This window comes from Gigantopelta aegis, chromosome 14, assembly GCF_016097555.1.
Source record: "Gigantopelta aegis isolate Gae_Host chromosome 14, Gae_host_genome, whole genome shotgun sequence".
Lineage (NCBI taxonomy): Eukaryota > Metazoa > Mollusca > Gastropoda > Neomphalida > Peltospiridae > Gigantopelta > Gigantopelta aegis.
In genome coordinates, this window is record NC_054712.1 from 24544602 (window position 1) to 24560382 (window position 15781).

At 34.5% G+C, this 15781-nt stretch overlaps 1 protein-coding gene across 1 annotated transcript in view; it reads left to right on the plus strand.

Annotated features, from left to right (window-relative positions):
• The window catches only part of LOC121389468 (A disintegrin and metalloproteinase with thrombospondin motifs 16-like), a 28390-nt gene extending 13008 nt beyond the window's left edge, over positions 1 to 15382 (plus strand). Inside the window, exons 11-21 of the mRNA XM_041521107.1 lie at positions 377 to 488; positions 2602 to 2732; positions 3454 to 3577; positions 4148 to 4392; positions 6018 to 6159; positions 7285 to 7411; positions 8028 to 8235; positions 10917 to 11105; positions 11840 to 12037; positions 14005 to 14149; positions 14897 to 15382. Of these exons, the coding sequence (XP_041377041.1) occupies positions 377 to 488; positions 2602 to 2732; positions 3454 to 3577; positions 4148 to 4392; positions 6018 to 6159; positions 7285 to 7411; positions 8028 to 8235; positions 10917 to 11105; positions 11840 to 12037; positions 14005 to 14149; positions 14897 to 15009 (1734 nt within the window). The 3' untranslated portion in view covers positions 15010 to 15382. The remainder of the gene's footprint in view (positions 1 to 376; positions 489 to 2601; positions 2733 to 3453; positions 3578 to 4147; positions 4393 to 6017; positions 6160 to 7284; positions 7412 to 8027; positions 8236 to 10916; positions 11106 to 11839; positions 12038 to 14004; positions 14150 to 14896) is intronic.
• The last annotated feature ends 399 nt before the right edge of the window (positions 15383 to 15781 follow it).

Here is a 15781-nt window from a genome sequence, read left to right on the forward strand (position 1 = left end):
TACTAACAGCTCATATTGATACGGCAAAACGTTTTGCGAACGAACACTCATTGTTTTGGTAAGCTGTGCAAGTCTTAGATTCTTTATGAGTGGTACGGACTAATGCTTTTAAGTGTAAGGCTTCAGATCAAGCGACGCGTCTCTTGGTTTCACGGACCTCGTGATTGCCCTGCTCATTAAAGATCGGCAATTTCCGCTAAGAGCTCGTATCTGGGGTTCTTTTATGGAGATATTTTAAGTAATTTATTTTTTATAAAATTTATTTTTAGGTGATTCAATTTATAATTAATTGTACATGGTTGGTGCCATGTTTCCTTTAAATAATGTATAATGTTAATTATATCTTATGTTAGTTAATGAAGATTAGTCATTGTAGGAATGTCCAAAAGGTAGTTTGGATTTCCGCAGTCAGCAGTGTGCAGAATTCAACAAAAAACCATTCAGAGGCTGGCATTACAAGTGGAGACCTTACAAGGAGATCAAAGATGGTCAGTCAGTCACCAATTTATACATGTGTATGTGCTATTGTGTAAATGATATACAGACTGAGTAAAGGAATAGTGTGAAAGTCTATACAGACTGAGTTAAAGAATATTGTAAAATTCTATACAGACTGAGTTAAAGAATTGTGTAAAATCCTATTCAGACTGAGTTACAGAATGTAAAATTCTATTCAGCTGAATTAAAGGATAATATTGTTGTATTAATTTTATACAAACTGAGTTTAAAAATATAAGTTCTATACATATTCTATACAGATTGAATTAAATAATTATGTTGTTATGAAATGCATATTCTATACAGACTGAGTTAAAGAATAATGTCTGTAACTGAGTTTAAAAATATAAGCTCTATACATATTCTATACAGATTGAATTAAATAATTATGTTGTTATGAAATGCATATTCTATACAGACTGAGTTAAAGAATAATGTCTGTAACTGAGTTTAAAAATATAAGCTCTATACCTATTCTATGCAGATTGAATTAAAGAAGTTAGATGTTATATCAGTTTTATATGGACTGAATTAAAGAATTATGTTGCTTTATATTTTTTTATGCAGACCAAGTTAAAGAAAAATGTTGTTGTAAATGTAATATTGTAGCAATTTCTGAAGTACATTAAAAAATATCTTGCCAAATGCCCATTCAACTCTACATTGTACAGAGATATGGTCTTGATCATGGATAATGGGTTTGTCATTCAGATTGTATTAATATTTTTCTTCAAGAGGTAAAAATTACTTCAAAATGTTTTTTTGTGTGTATTTTGACCAATCATTTTAATAGTTAGTTAGTATTTTAATTCTTTATGTGTTTTATTTTTAAAACATACTGATTAAAAAAGAAACAATAGAAATTATGATTAAAATAATACCTTTTTTAAAGATTGGTCTGGGTATAATATTTGCTTATTATTACATACCTATTCAATCTTACTATAGTGATAAAGACATTTTCAAACCGTGTAATAAATTCATCTTGTATCACACATATGTGCAATCTGGACTGGAACTTGTAAATGGGGAATTCCCTTATTTTTACTGGAATTAGCACCTATTTTTTTTCTTTTCTTTTTTTTAATTGTTTATTGCCCCAAAATACATTGGTAGTGTTAGGATTGGGGACTCCTAATTCACCACCTTACAAAATAAGTGATCAAAAGCTATATTTGTACATTTAACTAATAAAGCAATGTCGAAAACAATATTTTGCACAACAATTTGGAAACAATAATTGTTAGTATAAAAACAGACATTCATGTACAATTATGTCATTAAATGTTAAGCTTAACTTTTTTGTTACTGACATCATGTATGATTTACAAGGGGTGGGACGTCGCCCAGTGGTTAGGCACTCGCTCGATGCGTTGTCAGTGTAGGATCGATCCCCATCAGTGGGCCCATTTGGCTATTTCTTGTTCCAGCCGGTGCACCGTGACTGGTATATCAAATGCTGTGGTATGTACTACCCTGTCTGTGGGATGGTGCATATAAAAGATCCCTTGCTGCTAATTAAAAAGAGTAGCCCATGAAGTGGTGACAGCAGGTTTCCTCTCTCAATATCTGTGTGGTTCTTAACCATATGTCTGATGCCATATAACTGTAAATAAAATGTGTGGAGTGTGTTGTTAAATAAAACATTTGTCTTCTGTCTTCACATCACATCGTATTTGAAACATTATACAAGATTGCCACAGAGTATGATTCTTAATGTTAAGTAAATACCTGAAAGGAGGATTGATCATAGATTTAAGAAAGTGTAGTTCTGACATTAAATTAAAAACCGTTTTTGTAAAAAGTAAAAGAAGGTATGTAATAAATACAGAACTTCACATACGTTGTTTTCACTTCCTATTTATTACACTCGTTTATTTTGTTCGAAATAAACTCATGCAATAAACAGGAAGCGAAAAGAATGTATGTGAAGTTCTGTATATTTACTTCATTAATTCCACATGTGGTTTTAGCCTTTTAATTCCCATTTATTTGTTTGGTATAATATGCACAGATCATTACTGTTACATATGACAGTGTATTCTAAATTATAATTAGTTGCCTCTATTTCTATATTTTTGTGTTTTTTATAATGTTTTTCAGAGGAAGAACAGTGCAAGCTGTACTGCCAGGCTGAAAACTATAATTTCTTCTTTGCCCTGAACAATGAAGTTAAAGATGGAACCAGATGTAATGAACATTCAGACAATATTTGCATTAAAGGTTCCTGCAAGGTGATTTTGGCTTCTTATTAGATCTTCTAGCCATTAACATTTCAAATTAAATTTTTAACTCATACATTTTTATTGATATATTTTTTTACCTTATTTTTATTTTAACTTCCTTTTGATATTCTGATTTGTAAATAAAACAGACATTTGTAATCCAAAACGAGGCTAATTATTATATTTTGGCATCATTTCTGCTTATTATGTTTACTAAACAATGGGAAATATAACTTGCTGAATCCAATGTCTTAGTGGGCGGGACGTAGCCCAGTGGTAAAGCGCTCGCTTGATGCACGGTCAGTTTGGGATCGATCCCCGTCAGTGGGACCATTGGACTATTTCTCGCTCCAGCAAGTGCACCACAACTGGTATATCAAAGGTCATGGTATGCGTTATCTTGTCTATGGGATGGTGCATATAAAAGATCCCTTGCTGCTAACTGAAAAGAGTAGCCCATGAAGTGCTGACAGCGGGTTTCCTCTCTCAATATGTGTTGTCCTTAACCATATGATGCCATATAACCATAAATAAAATGTGTTGAGTGCATCATTAAATAAAACATTTCCTTCCTTTCTTCCAATGTTTTAGATACACGACTACTGAGATTTCTCACTCTTACTGGTATTTCCTTACAACATATTTTGTTTATCTCAGGTATTATTGTCTGAAGTGTGTGTACTGAAATGGACTGTTGTTGGATATGTTGTCTACCTCATTCTAATTTCAGGAAGCTGGATGTGATCTTGTTGTAGAATCCACAGCCAGGAAAGACCGGTGTGGAGTGTGCATGGGGGATAACTCCACTTGTAATGTCGTAGCCGGTGCTTACATAGAACAAGCAAAGCATAACAGTAACTATTATTTATTCACTTCTCATGATAACTGTCTTATTTCACAAAATGTTATTATTATTGTCAGTAACTTGTGTAGCTTCAAAATGTTTAAGAACCATGGCTATATATCAAAGAGGGCATTTGGAGGTGGTAGTCCACTTTATGAAAATAATAATTGATCATTTTTCAAAAAAAAAAGAAGTTTTTTGTTGTTTGTTGGAATGGGGATAGGTAAGATCTTTCTGATATTTGGTATTTAAAAATTACTTGAGTGGATTAATTGCTTGTTACTCTATAGTTAATTTTATTTAGTAGTTGAACCAGATGTTTTTTATTTATTATTATTTTTATTACTGTAAATGATTTGGATGAATATTATTTTATCCTTTTACAATAGATGCTTCTTTAATGTTTAACAGAGGTGAACACTTAGCCAAATTTTATTGTGATTTTATTTGATTACTTGTATAAAAAAAAAAGAATACATATTTTATGCTCAAACATTAGTTATTTATCTTTTAAAAATTTAAACCAGTATACTTGAGCTTTATTAAACAACACATTTCATTTCATATATTGTTTTTCCAGCCTACTTTCCTATTGTGGTCTTACCCAAAGGTGCAAGAAGCATTTATATCCACGAGAGGGAGGTTGCACCCAGCTACTTGTCAATAAAGAATGTGTATGGAAAGTACTATCTGAATGGTGGCTGGCGACTTGACTGGGATGGGGTGTATATGTTTGCGGGTGTGCGTTTTGTTTATAAGAGACTGTATGACAAACCAGAGTCATTGTCCAGTGATGGGCCCTTGCAGGAAGATCTAGTGTTGGAGGTAGGAAAGTAAAGATAGTCATACACATTTTTTAATGAACACTGACTCATACCTTTCTTTTTTTGGTGGGGGGCGGGATGTAGCCCAGTGGTAAAGTGCTCCCTTGATATGCGGTTGCTTTAAGATCGATCCCCGTCATTGGCCCAATTGGGCTATTTCTCGTTCCAGCCAATGTTCCACAACTGGTGTAACAAAGGCTGTGGTATGTACTATCCTGTCTGTGAGATGGTGTATATAAAATATCCCTTGCTGCTAATTGAAAAGAGTAGCCCATGAAGTGGTTGTGTGTGTGGTCCTTAACCATATGTCTGACGCCATATAACCGTAAATAAAATGTGTTAGTGCGCCGTTAAATAAAACATTTTCTTCCTTCATACCTTTTTTAATAGTATTTGACATTAGGGCTGAGACTGCAAAAGAAATGAATAATACATGTGAAAAGCAAAAATACACTGTAGAGCACCTGCCTGAGGTGCTTGCGTCATAGGATCGAATCACCTCAGTGGACCTATTCTATGATTGGGTTTTTCCCCATCCCAACCAATGCATTAAGACTAGTATATCAAAGGTTGTGGTATGTGCTATCTGTGTGTTGGAAATTGCATATAAAAGATCTCTTTCTACTAATGGAAACATGGTGTGAGTTTCTTCTCTAAGACTATATATCAGAATGATCAATAATAGCCAAAGATTAGTAAATCGTGCTCTAGTGGTGTCATTAAACAAAACAAATGCACTATTTATCAATATTTTTTATCAGATAGAGACTGAATTTAGCTTAATTGGTAAATTACTTGCCTGAGATGCTTTGGCCATAGGATTGAACCTCCATGGCAGACACAGTTGGGTTTTCTGTCCCATTCAGTGCCCATGACTGGTGTATCAAAGGCCATAATATGTATTGTCCTATGGAAAAATGTATAGAACTGTTAATGCCCTTGCAAATGGAAAAATGTACTGAGTTTCCCCTGACGACTGTCAAAATAAATATAATACCTCAGACACAAAAAAATCTACAGTATAAAATATGATAAGATTTTGTTTAAAAAAATATTTCTTTGCTCTGTATAATCTGATTTGGAGATTCAATCTGCTCTTAGCAGCTTAAAGCCCTGGCTTACTCTCTGCATCATCATCAAGGCCAGGTGTGTAACAATTAGTCTAGTGCTGGGGTGTCATTAAACATTGATTTGTTCATTACCGGCCTCAGTGGTACAGTGGTTAAGCCATTAAACTACAGGCTGATAGGTACAGGATTCACAGCCCGATACCGGCTCCAACCCAGAACAAGTTTTTAAGGACTCAGTGGGTAGGTGTAAGGCCACTACACTCTCTTCTCTTCTCTCTCACTAACCACTAACCAACTAACAACTAACCCACTGTCCTGGACAGACACTTAAGTTGATGTTAGGGCTAAGATCGCTTTGTGGAAGAGGGCTCTGATGTGTGCCCAGGACAGCATGACTGGACCTTAATTGGATATAAGCATGAAAATAAGTTGAAATGAAATAATAAATTCATTTATTCATTCAATTACTCCAATAAGTAAAAATCTGTAGAATTTTTTTTTTTTTTAATGTGTAGGATTTTGTGAGATGTTAAAGCTAAGATGACACTGTTTTCAGATACTGGTTCAGGGAGACAACCCAGGGATCCTCTATGAGTACACCATGCCCAGGAGATCCTCTGCTCCGACACCGGTTCCCACCTGGACGAATTTTACCTGGACTGTCGTGCTGTCGTCATGCAGTGAACAGTGTGCTGGAGGTGTGCAATTCTTTCAGTGATACTGTCATCTTTTAATAATGAATTACAGGGCTACTAGAATTTTTACAAAATCCACTAGCCATGGGATCAGTGATTTTTTTTATTTACTAGCCACGATTAAAAATTCTTTAGCCCTACTTTACTTAATATAATTTTTCTAATCGTAATAATCGGATATGTTACCTAAAAAGGGAGATAGAAATTTAAAAACCCTTAGATATAGGGGTTGGGGTAGGATAATCATATTTACAAAATAGACTTAAATGCAGCATCTGACAACTTTTTTTCACTAGCCATTGGGCATGACAATAGTAGTTATTTACTAGCCCAACATTCAATATCACTAGCCATGGGAGTGGGGCTACCATAATCTAGAAGCCCTGAATTACTAAAATCCATTCATCTGTGTTTTTCTGTCTATCCATCTGTGGCTGTCTTTCCATCCATCTGTGCATCTTTATGTCTGTTTTTCTGCCTGTTTGCCATGCCTGCCCATGCAAATCCTGCCTGCCCATCTGTCCACTCTTGTCTGTCTAGCTGTCTACCATTGTCTGTCTGTCTGTCTGTCTGTCCATTTGTTTATTTCCCTGCCTTTCTGTAATTGGTCAGCTTGCTAGCCTTTATTTATTATTATTATTATTATTATTATTTATATTTATTATATTAAGTTTTAAAGTATTTTGTCTATTTACAATTAATTAACAGTTAATTTTATATTTTGCTATATCATTAATTTTTTTACTTTAAATTGAATTAATTCATTCATTTGTTTCTTTTTTAATTAATTAATTCATTCATTCATTCATTCATTCATTCATTCATTCATTCATTCATTCATCCATTCATCCATTTATTTTTATATTTTGTTATATTATTAAATTTACTTTAAATTGTTTTAATTCATTTATTTGTTTGTCCTTTCATCCATTAATTAATTAATTAATTAATTCATTCATTCATTCATTCATTCATTCATTCATTCATTCATTCATTCATTCATTCATTCATTCATGTACTTTATGTAATTAGTTATTAATTTATTATTTTTATTGATTGACTGGTTGCTTAATCAGTTGGTCTGTTGGATCATCGTTTATTCATTCATATATATATTTCTGTTGTCAGGAGAACAGTCGTCTTCTGGTCACTGTACGAGAGATGATGGGGAGGAAGTGGACCCACGATACTGTAATCCTAAAACACAGCCCAAGACTGGACTCTTCCCCTGCAACCAGAAACCGTGTAGAGCAAGGTGAGAGAACTCCATGTAATAGCATGGCTTAAAGTAAACTAACAGTATTATTTAGAATCTACCCAGAAGTTATTGTCTGCATACATACATGTATGTATTTTATTTTGATTACAATTGTAAATTTAAAAAACAAATATTTCATCAAATAGAAAAATGTTGGTGTTTTTCTCCAATAATCAATAGTCATCACACACATAAGGATAAACAAAAAAAGTAGATGCATATCACCAAAAAGCAATAAAATATATATCCCATGACCCATAACAAGCAAGTATTTGTCTTTAAATATGGTAAAAAAACAAGAGTATAGATTCTTCCACTGTACAGTGTTAATGTTGAGGCATGTTCTTAAACTTAATGATTTAAACAATTTAAAGTTAACAAAATGTCAAAAATCATAGTGTTAAGAATCCTAGTCCAATGTGCATTTCGAGAGTTTTAAAACAAATTCATGAAAAATCCACCATGTGTAATATTTTTGGTCATATTTTACTGAATTTTTTTTTAGAAATCATCTGATCAAAACTTGCTAATATTATATAACACTAGCAAATAAATTACCAAAAGGCTACTGGGCCGTAACTAATTAAAAAATTTATTTGCCATGTTTTATTAGGTGGGAAGTGGAAACTTGGATGCGATGCTCCAAAAGCTGTGGAGGAGGCAAACAAAAAAGAAGAGTAATTTGTAAGCAGAAAGTGTCGGCTTACCGTGACAAAAAAGTGCGAAGAAAACATTGTCGCCAACTGACCCGACCCAACAAATGGCAACAGTGTAATACACAGGAATGTCCACCACGTTGGCATGCTGGGAAATGGTCATTTGTGAGTTGAGTTTTTTAAATTATTAATAATGTCATACTAATTTGGCTGTAAAGTTCCTGATGTAGCCATATTAATCTGGGGCCTAATTCACTAAACTATTGCAACTTTGCACATACTTGTAGTGCAGTGCAAAATGACTTACCAGGATGATGTGATGATGCGTAAGAGAGCCTGCCTAGGAGAGCTTTATGAAGTAGGCCCAAAAAGATCATAACAAAACATAATTTAAAAAATATATATATATTTTACATTTTCAGTGCAATCAAAGTAGGTGATATTTTTCAGATCACATACTTTAAGAATTTGATAACTTTGCAAATTAGATGTAAATTAGTCGAGGTCTCGGCAATAGGTTTATTGACATTTAAGCAAACATACTTGGGTGACACTCCATGATTGACGTATGCATTCATAGTCATCAAATAAAAACATTTCAATAGCAATTTGAAACTGAAAGCTGTCCAGCATTCAGAAAACAAAAAACGTTAGGCATAACTTTATTTTGATGTAAGGACATCCAAAATGACATCATTCGAGTTTGACGTCATTTCCATTCAAAAATACACCGCGCTACATATTCTTACGTCATTTGAATATCTAGTAATGGCAGACTGGAATTAAAGTTGCATGTACAGTTTACAAAAACACATTGTATTAAGCTTGAGCTTATATGATAAAGAGATTATTACCGTCGTGTATTTCGGCGGTATCGTCAATATCATATATTAGGAATAAAAATAATGTATTATGCTCGCCAGACGCTCGCATAATACAATTTTTATTCCTAAAATATGATATTGTCGATACCGAAAAACACTCTGGTAATAACTTCTATGTATATATATATATATATATATATATATATATATATATATATATATATATATATATATACACACATATATATATACATATATATATATATATATATATACACACACATACATGTATATATATACATATATATATATAAATAAAAAATATTTTAAAAGTTTGTTTTGTTTAACGACACCACTAGAGCTCATTAATTTTTTAATTATCGGCTATTGGATGTCAAACATTTGGTAATTTTGACATTCAGTTTTAGATAGGAAACCCGCAGCATTTTTCCGTTAGTAGCAAGGGATCTTTTATATGCACCAACCCAACAGACAGGATAGCACATACCATCGCCTTTGATATACCAGTCGTGGTGCACTGGCCGATGGAGATCGATCCCAAACCGATCGCACATCGAGCGAGTGCTTTACCACTGGGCTACGTCCCACCTCCAAATAAAAACAAATGCTGTAAAGAAATTGATGACAATGTGTGTTATGACATATCTCCCATTCATATGTTATAAGTTAACATAGCACCAAATTAGTTTCCATTCTATGCACTTCCAAAGGTAATATACATAAAAAAGTGAGTAGAACCATCAATTTTATCTTCTTACAAGAAATATAAAGGCTATAGTATATACTATCCTCTATGTGGGATGGTGTATATATTATAAAAGATCCTTTGCTGCTAATTGAAAAGATTAGCCAATGGCTTGGCAGTAGCAGGTGTCTTCTTTAATTACCTCTTTGTGGTCCTTAACCATATGTCTGCTGTCATATAACCGTAATTAAAACGTGTTGAGAGTGTCATTAAATAAAACATTTGTTTGTTTGTTCTTTCTTAACATTTTTCTTCAATTTTAAATTTGCTAAGCTGTTGTTCACCAAATTACCAAACTGTAAATGAAAGTATAGCATTATTAGATCACTGAAACAGTAATGCAAAAATTAAATAAATACTATTCTTCAAAAAGCTTTAATTTATTGTATTTTGTTTAATTAACATAGCTATAAATCAGGGCATCTAGAATTTGTTTTTAATCCACTAGCCATGGGATCAGCGATTTAACAAATTTAATAGCCAGGATTAAAAATTCACTAGCCCTACTTTACTTTAAGTTAATACAATTTTACTAAATTATAGTAATAATTAGATATGTCACCTAAAGAGGGAGATGGAGATTAAAACACTAACATTAGCGATTGGTGTGGGAGCAGGATATTCATATTTACAAAATAGACTTAACTGCAACATTTGTTGACTTTTGTTTTCACTATCCGTCTGGCATGTCACTAGTAGTTATTTACTAGTCCAACATTGAATATCATTAGCCATGGGAGTGGGGATACCATAATCTAGAAGCCCTGTCTGGCATGTCACTAGTAGTTATTTACTAGTCCAACATTGAATATCATTAGCCATGGGAGTGGGGATACCATAATCTAGAAGCCCTGTCTGGCATGTCACTAGTAGTTATTTACTAGCCCAACATTGAATATCACTAGCCATGGGAGTGGGGATACCATAATCTAGAAGCCCTGTATAAATTTTCTGACCAATTTTGTTTTTATTTTTATATTTTTATTATACTTATGTCAGGGATTGGGAAGCCTTATTAATCACCTTACATTTTTCATCTTTTCTTTTTCTAATATGTGGATATACATTAGTGTGATCAGTGACCAACTTTGCTAAATTGCTGATACATTTTTGGATCCAGTTTAAACACTAAAATGCAACATATTTTGTGTTTTAATTCCCCCCCCCCCCCCCCTTTTGCCTGGATATAATATTCACATGATTTTTAATTTCCTTCGTTTGCCTGCATATAATATTTACATGATTTTTAATTTCAGTGCTCTGTTACTTGTGGTAAAGGAACCAAATCAAGGGAGATAACTTGCCGCAGTAGGACACTACATGGTCAGATCTTGTTGCCTGACAGCATGTGTCAACTGCAACCTCAGCCTCGATTGTCCAGACCATGTCGACGCAAGCCGTGCTTTAAACCTAAACTGCAGTGGGTTGTTTCTTCATGGCATCACGTATGTATTGGTTGTATTAAATAATCATTTAATTTGAATGGCGGGATCGTTTAATTTTTATAAATCATTCTTTGTTAATACCTAGTGCATGGGGCACGTTATGTCAATACTTTTCTTAATGTGCACGGCGAGTTACTTCCCTCCGTGTAGTATATTTAAAATGGTGGGGGACTTTTGACGGTTGTCGTTGGAAGATTTATTTCATTAATAATGACAGAAGTACTTCAATCAGGATTTAGTGAGTATGGTAGGTTATACATTTTTGGTTTGTGTGTCCATTTGTTGCACTATTTCAGTTGAGAAACAGTTGAAACATGGTGCCACAAGTTTTGAATACCAGCTACTTATAGGGTGTGTAACAAGGTTCAGATGTAGAAGAACCACACATTCTACATCCCTTCGGACTAGTTAATACCATAATATTAATAAGAAAACATACCAAAACTATTCCTTTCCTGTTCTAACAAAGAAAGTACTGATCAATAAAAAATGGTGATAATAGATGTTTAAGCAAAAAGGCTGTGATATGTAATGTCCTGCCTTTAGAAAAGTGTGTATAAAAGATAACTTTCTGTTTTATCTGTAGTAGTAGCTAATGTGGTGAAATCGCGTTTCCTCTCTCTTTTTTTCTTTCTTGACCAAGTGTCAAAATAACCAAATATTAGACACCAAATGGCAGTAGTTTAAATTGAGGTGTCATGAAGCACAATTTGAGGCCTGCTATGTTTTTGCAGTGTTCTGTGACGTGTGGTGAGGGTCAAAGATCAAGGATGTTAAGGTGCACCAGGAGTGACAGGTCTGGCCACTGGGTGACAACAGACCACCGAGACTGTGCACGTATTCCGAAGCCCAACATAACATTGGAGGAGAGATGTCAGGAAGCACTCTGTCCCGTGAAGTTGCCAGAGTGGTATGCTTCACGCTGGGCTGTGGTACGTCTGTATTATACTGTTATAAGTATTATTATACTGTTAACCAGGGAAAAAAATTTAGCGCCCAATCTCAAATCATGAAATTTATATAAATGCATCATTTTCATTGCAAATATGCACTGCAAATACCAATGGTTGTTTGTGAAATTTAGACATTGCAAACATGTGCTAAGGTGCATGTTCGTTGGGGAAAAAAACATCACAATATTAATCCAGTTGACAGCCTCCATTAAATGTGTTTTCTATTCATAATTTAAGTTTTGCTTCATCTTAAAAGAAAAGAAAAGAAAAATATTTTGGAAACAACAAAAAGGTTCACAGAGAACAAATTTATATTTGACTGACTGGATAATCTTGCTAGTTAGAAAAACAAGTCTTCATCTACTACACTACATGTATGCTATATATGGACAGATTAATTTTCAGTGTTCTGTTAGCATGTGGGCGGGGAGATAGGACACACCTTGTTCACTGTATTGACAGGACTCTTCACTAAATGTGATGACATTATTGGTGTTTTCAGTGTTCTGTTAGCTGTGGGCGGGGAGATAGGACACACCTTGTTCACTGTATTGACAGGACTCTTCACTAAATGTGATGACATCATTGGTGTTTTCAGTGTTCTGTTAGCTGTGGGCGGGGAGATAGGACACACCTTGTTCACTGTATTGACAGGACTCTTCACTAAATGTGATGATATCATTGGTGTTTTCAGTGTTCTGTTAGCTGTGGGCAGGGAGAAAGGACACACCTTGTTCACTGTATTGACAGGACTCTTCACTAAATGTGATGATATCATTGGTGTTTTCAGTGTTCTGTTAGCTGTGGGCAGGGAGAAAGAACACGCCTTGTTCACTGTATTTAACAGGACTCTTCACTAAATGTGATGATATCATTGGTGTTTTCAGTGTTCTGTTAGCTGTGGGCAGGGAGAAAGGACACACCTTGTTCACTGTATTTGACAGGACTCTTCACTAAATGTGATGATATCATTGGTGTTTTCAGTGTTCTGTTAGCTGTGGACGGGGAGAAAGGACACACCTTGTTCACTGTATTTGACAGGACTCTTCACTAAATGTGATGATATCATTGGTGTTTTCAGTGTTCTGTTAGCTGTGGGCGGGGAGAAAGGACACACCTTGTTCACTGTATTTGACAGGACTCTTCACTAAATGTGATGATATCATTGATGTTTTCAGTGTTCTGTTAGCTGAGGGCGGGGAGAAAGGACATGCCTTGTTCACTGTATTGACAGGACTCTTCACTAAATGTGACGATATCATTGGTGTTTTCAGTGTTCTGTTAGCTGTGGGTGGGGAGAAAGGACATGCCTTGTTCACTGTATTGACAGTACTCTTCACTAAATGTGATGATATCATTGGGTTTTTTAGTGTTCTGTTAGCTGTGGGCGGGGAGAAAGGACACGCCTTGTTCACTGTATTGACAGGACTCTTCACTAAATGTGACGATATCATTGGTGTTTTCAGTATTCTGTTAGCTGTGGGCAGGGAGAAAGGACACACCTTGTTCACTGTATTGACAGGACTCTTCACTAAATGTGATGATATCATTGGTGTTTTCAGTGTTCTATTAGCTGTGGGCGGGGAGAAAGGACACACCTTGTTCACTGTATTGACAGGACTCTTCACTAAATGTGATGATATCATTGGTGTTTTCAGTGTTCTGTTAGCTGTGGGCGGGGAGAAAGGACACACCTTGTTCACTGTATTAACAGGACTCTTCACTAAATGTGATGATATCATTGGTGTTTTCAGTGTTCTGTTAGCTGTGGGCGGGGAGAAAGGACACACCTTGTTCACTGTATTGACAGGACTCTTCACTAAATGTGATGATATCATTGGTGTTTTCAGTGTTCTGTTAGCTGTGGGTGGGGAGAAAGGACACACCTTGTTCACTGTATTGACAGGACTCTTCACTAAATGTGATGATATTATTGGTGTTTTCAGTGTTCTGTTAGCTGTGGGCGGGGAGAAAGAACACGCCTTGTTCACTGTATTGACAGGACTCAAAGACAACTGTCCACAGGATGTGACCCATTGTTAAAACCAGCCGAGAGGGAACCATGTAATATGACAGTGTGTCCAACACCAGGTGAATATTGCATAATGTTATCTTAATTTCTCAGAATACAGAATATTGTTACCCACTGAACTGTGTGTGTGCGTGCGTGCATGTGTCATAGAATCAATACCTTACTGCATATAGCATTCTTGGCAATTAACCACAATAACTTTTTTTTTCTCCTTTTTTTTTATTGCACTGCCCCCTTTCCTTTCTCTCCTTTGAATTCTGTCTCATATCTTCACAATCTGGTAGTTCCTCCTATCTTTCAACTTCTTTTGCTGTCCACCACATCCCAGTCCTTGTCTCTCCAATCACAATAATTGGCAATGTCATGGTGATTTCCACAAAGTTTTGAAATTCCTGTGTCATTTTGTGCCATGGCACTTTCAGTTGTAATTTTTAAAAATTATTTTGTATTAGGGTTTGCCAATGAAGCACTTTTGTACGACGTTTTTCGAAAATTAATTATTTCTTATAAAAGACCTTCAGACAAATTAAATTCCATTCTTTAAATTCAAAGTTGTAAACACATTAACCACAAAACTGTCATGGGAAAAATGCAGATTACAATATTTGAAAAAAGTCTTTGTTTTAAAATCATCCACTTTTTAAAACTAAAAAAACCTAAAGAAGTTAAGGTATTAAAAACTTTAGTGAACATTTTATCTGTATATCACACACTTCTTCAAGAGTAAGGTTATGATATGGGTTTATTTGCCTTCATGCCTATCAAAACGATTAATGCTGTGTGTATGACTTGTTTTTGTATTGCAGACCCACAGTGTCGAGATGAATTTGACTGGTGTGAACGGGTTCCCATTTACAAAGTTTGTCATCACAAGTTTTATGGTACCAAATGCTGTCAGTCTTGCCATAGGAGGAGGTAACAGGATATCAAACAGAATATTAGTAACATGGTGTTAAATGTAACAGGATAACATGGTGTGAAATGTAACAGGATATAACACAATAACATGGTGTTAAATGGAACAAGATATCAAACAGGAGAACTTGTTAAATGTAAAATGATATCATGCATGATAACATGGTGTTAAATGTAATAGGATGTCAAACTGGAAACTATGGTGTTAAATGTAATTGAATAGATGATTGTGTGAAGAGCAGGATATCAGATAGGATATTACAGCATTGAACATAACATGATATCAAAGGATAATATGGTGTTAACATTGGGTTAAATGTAACACAATATCAAACAGAATAATAAGGTGTTAAAATGGTGTTAAACATATCATGATATCAAATGGGATAACATGGCGTTAAATGTACAGGATATCAAATAGGATACTATGATTTTATATGTATCCAGAGTGCTGAGAGTTGTGAAATAACAGGATATCAAACAGGATACTATGATTTTATATGTATCCAGAGTGCTGAGAGTCGTGAAATAACAGGATGTCAAACAGGATACTATGATTTTATATGTATCCAGAGTGCTGAGAGTTGTGAAATAACAGGATATCAAACAGGATAACAAAGAGGTATATTATCCTCATCTACTGGTGTTAAATGTAAAATAAATAACTTATTTTAAATGTTACTGGATAGATGAAAGTCATATTGGAGTGAGATAACAAACATGATAACAAAGACAATAACATAGTGTTACTTATAACTGTATACATGAGACTTTCG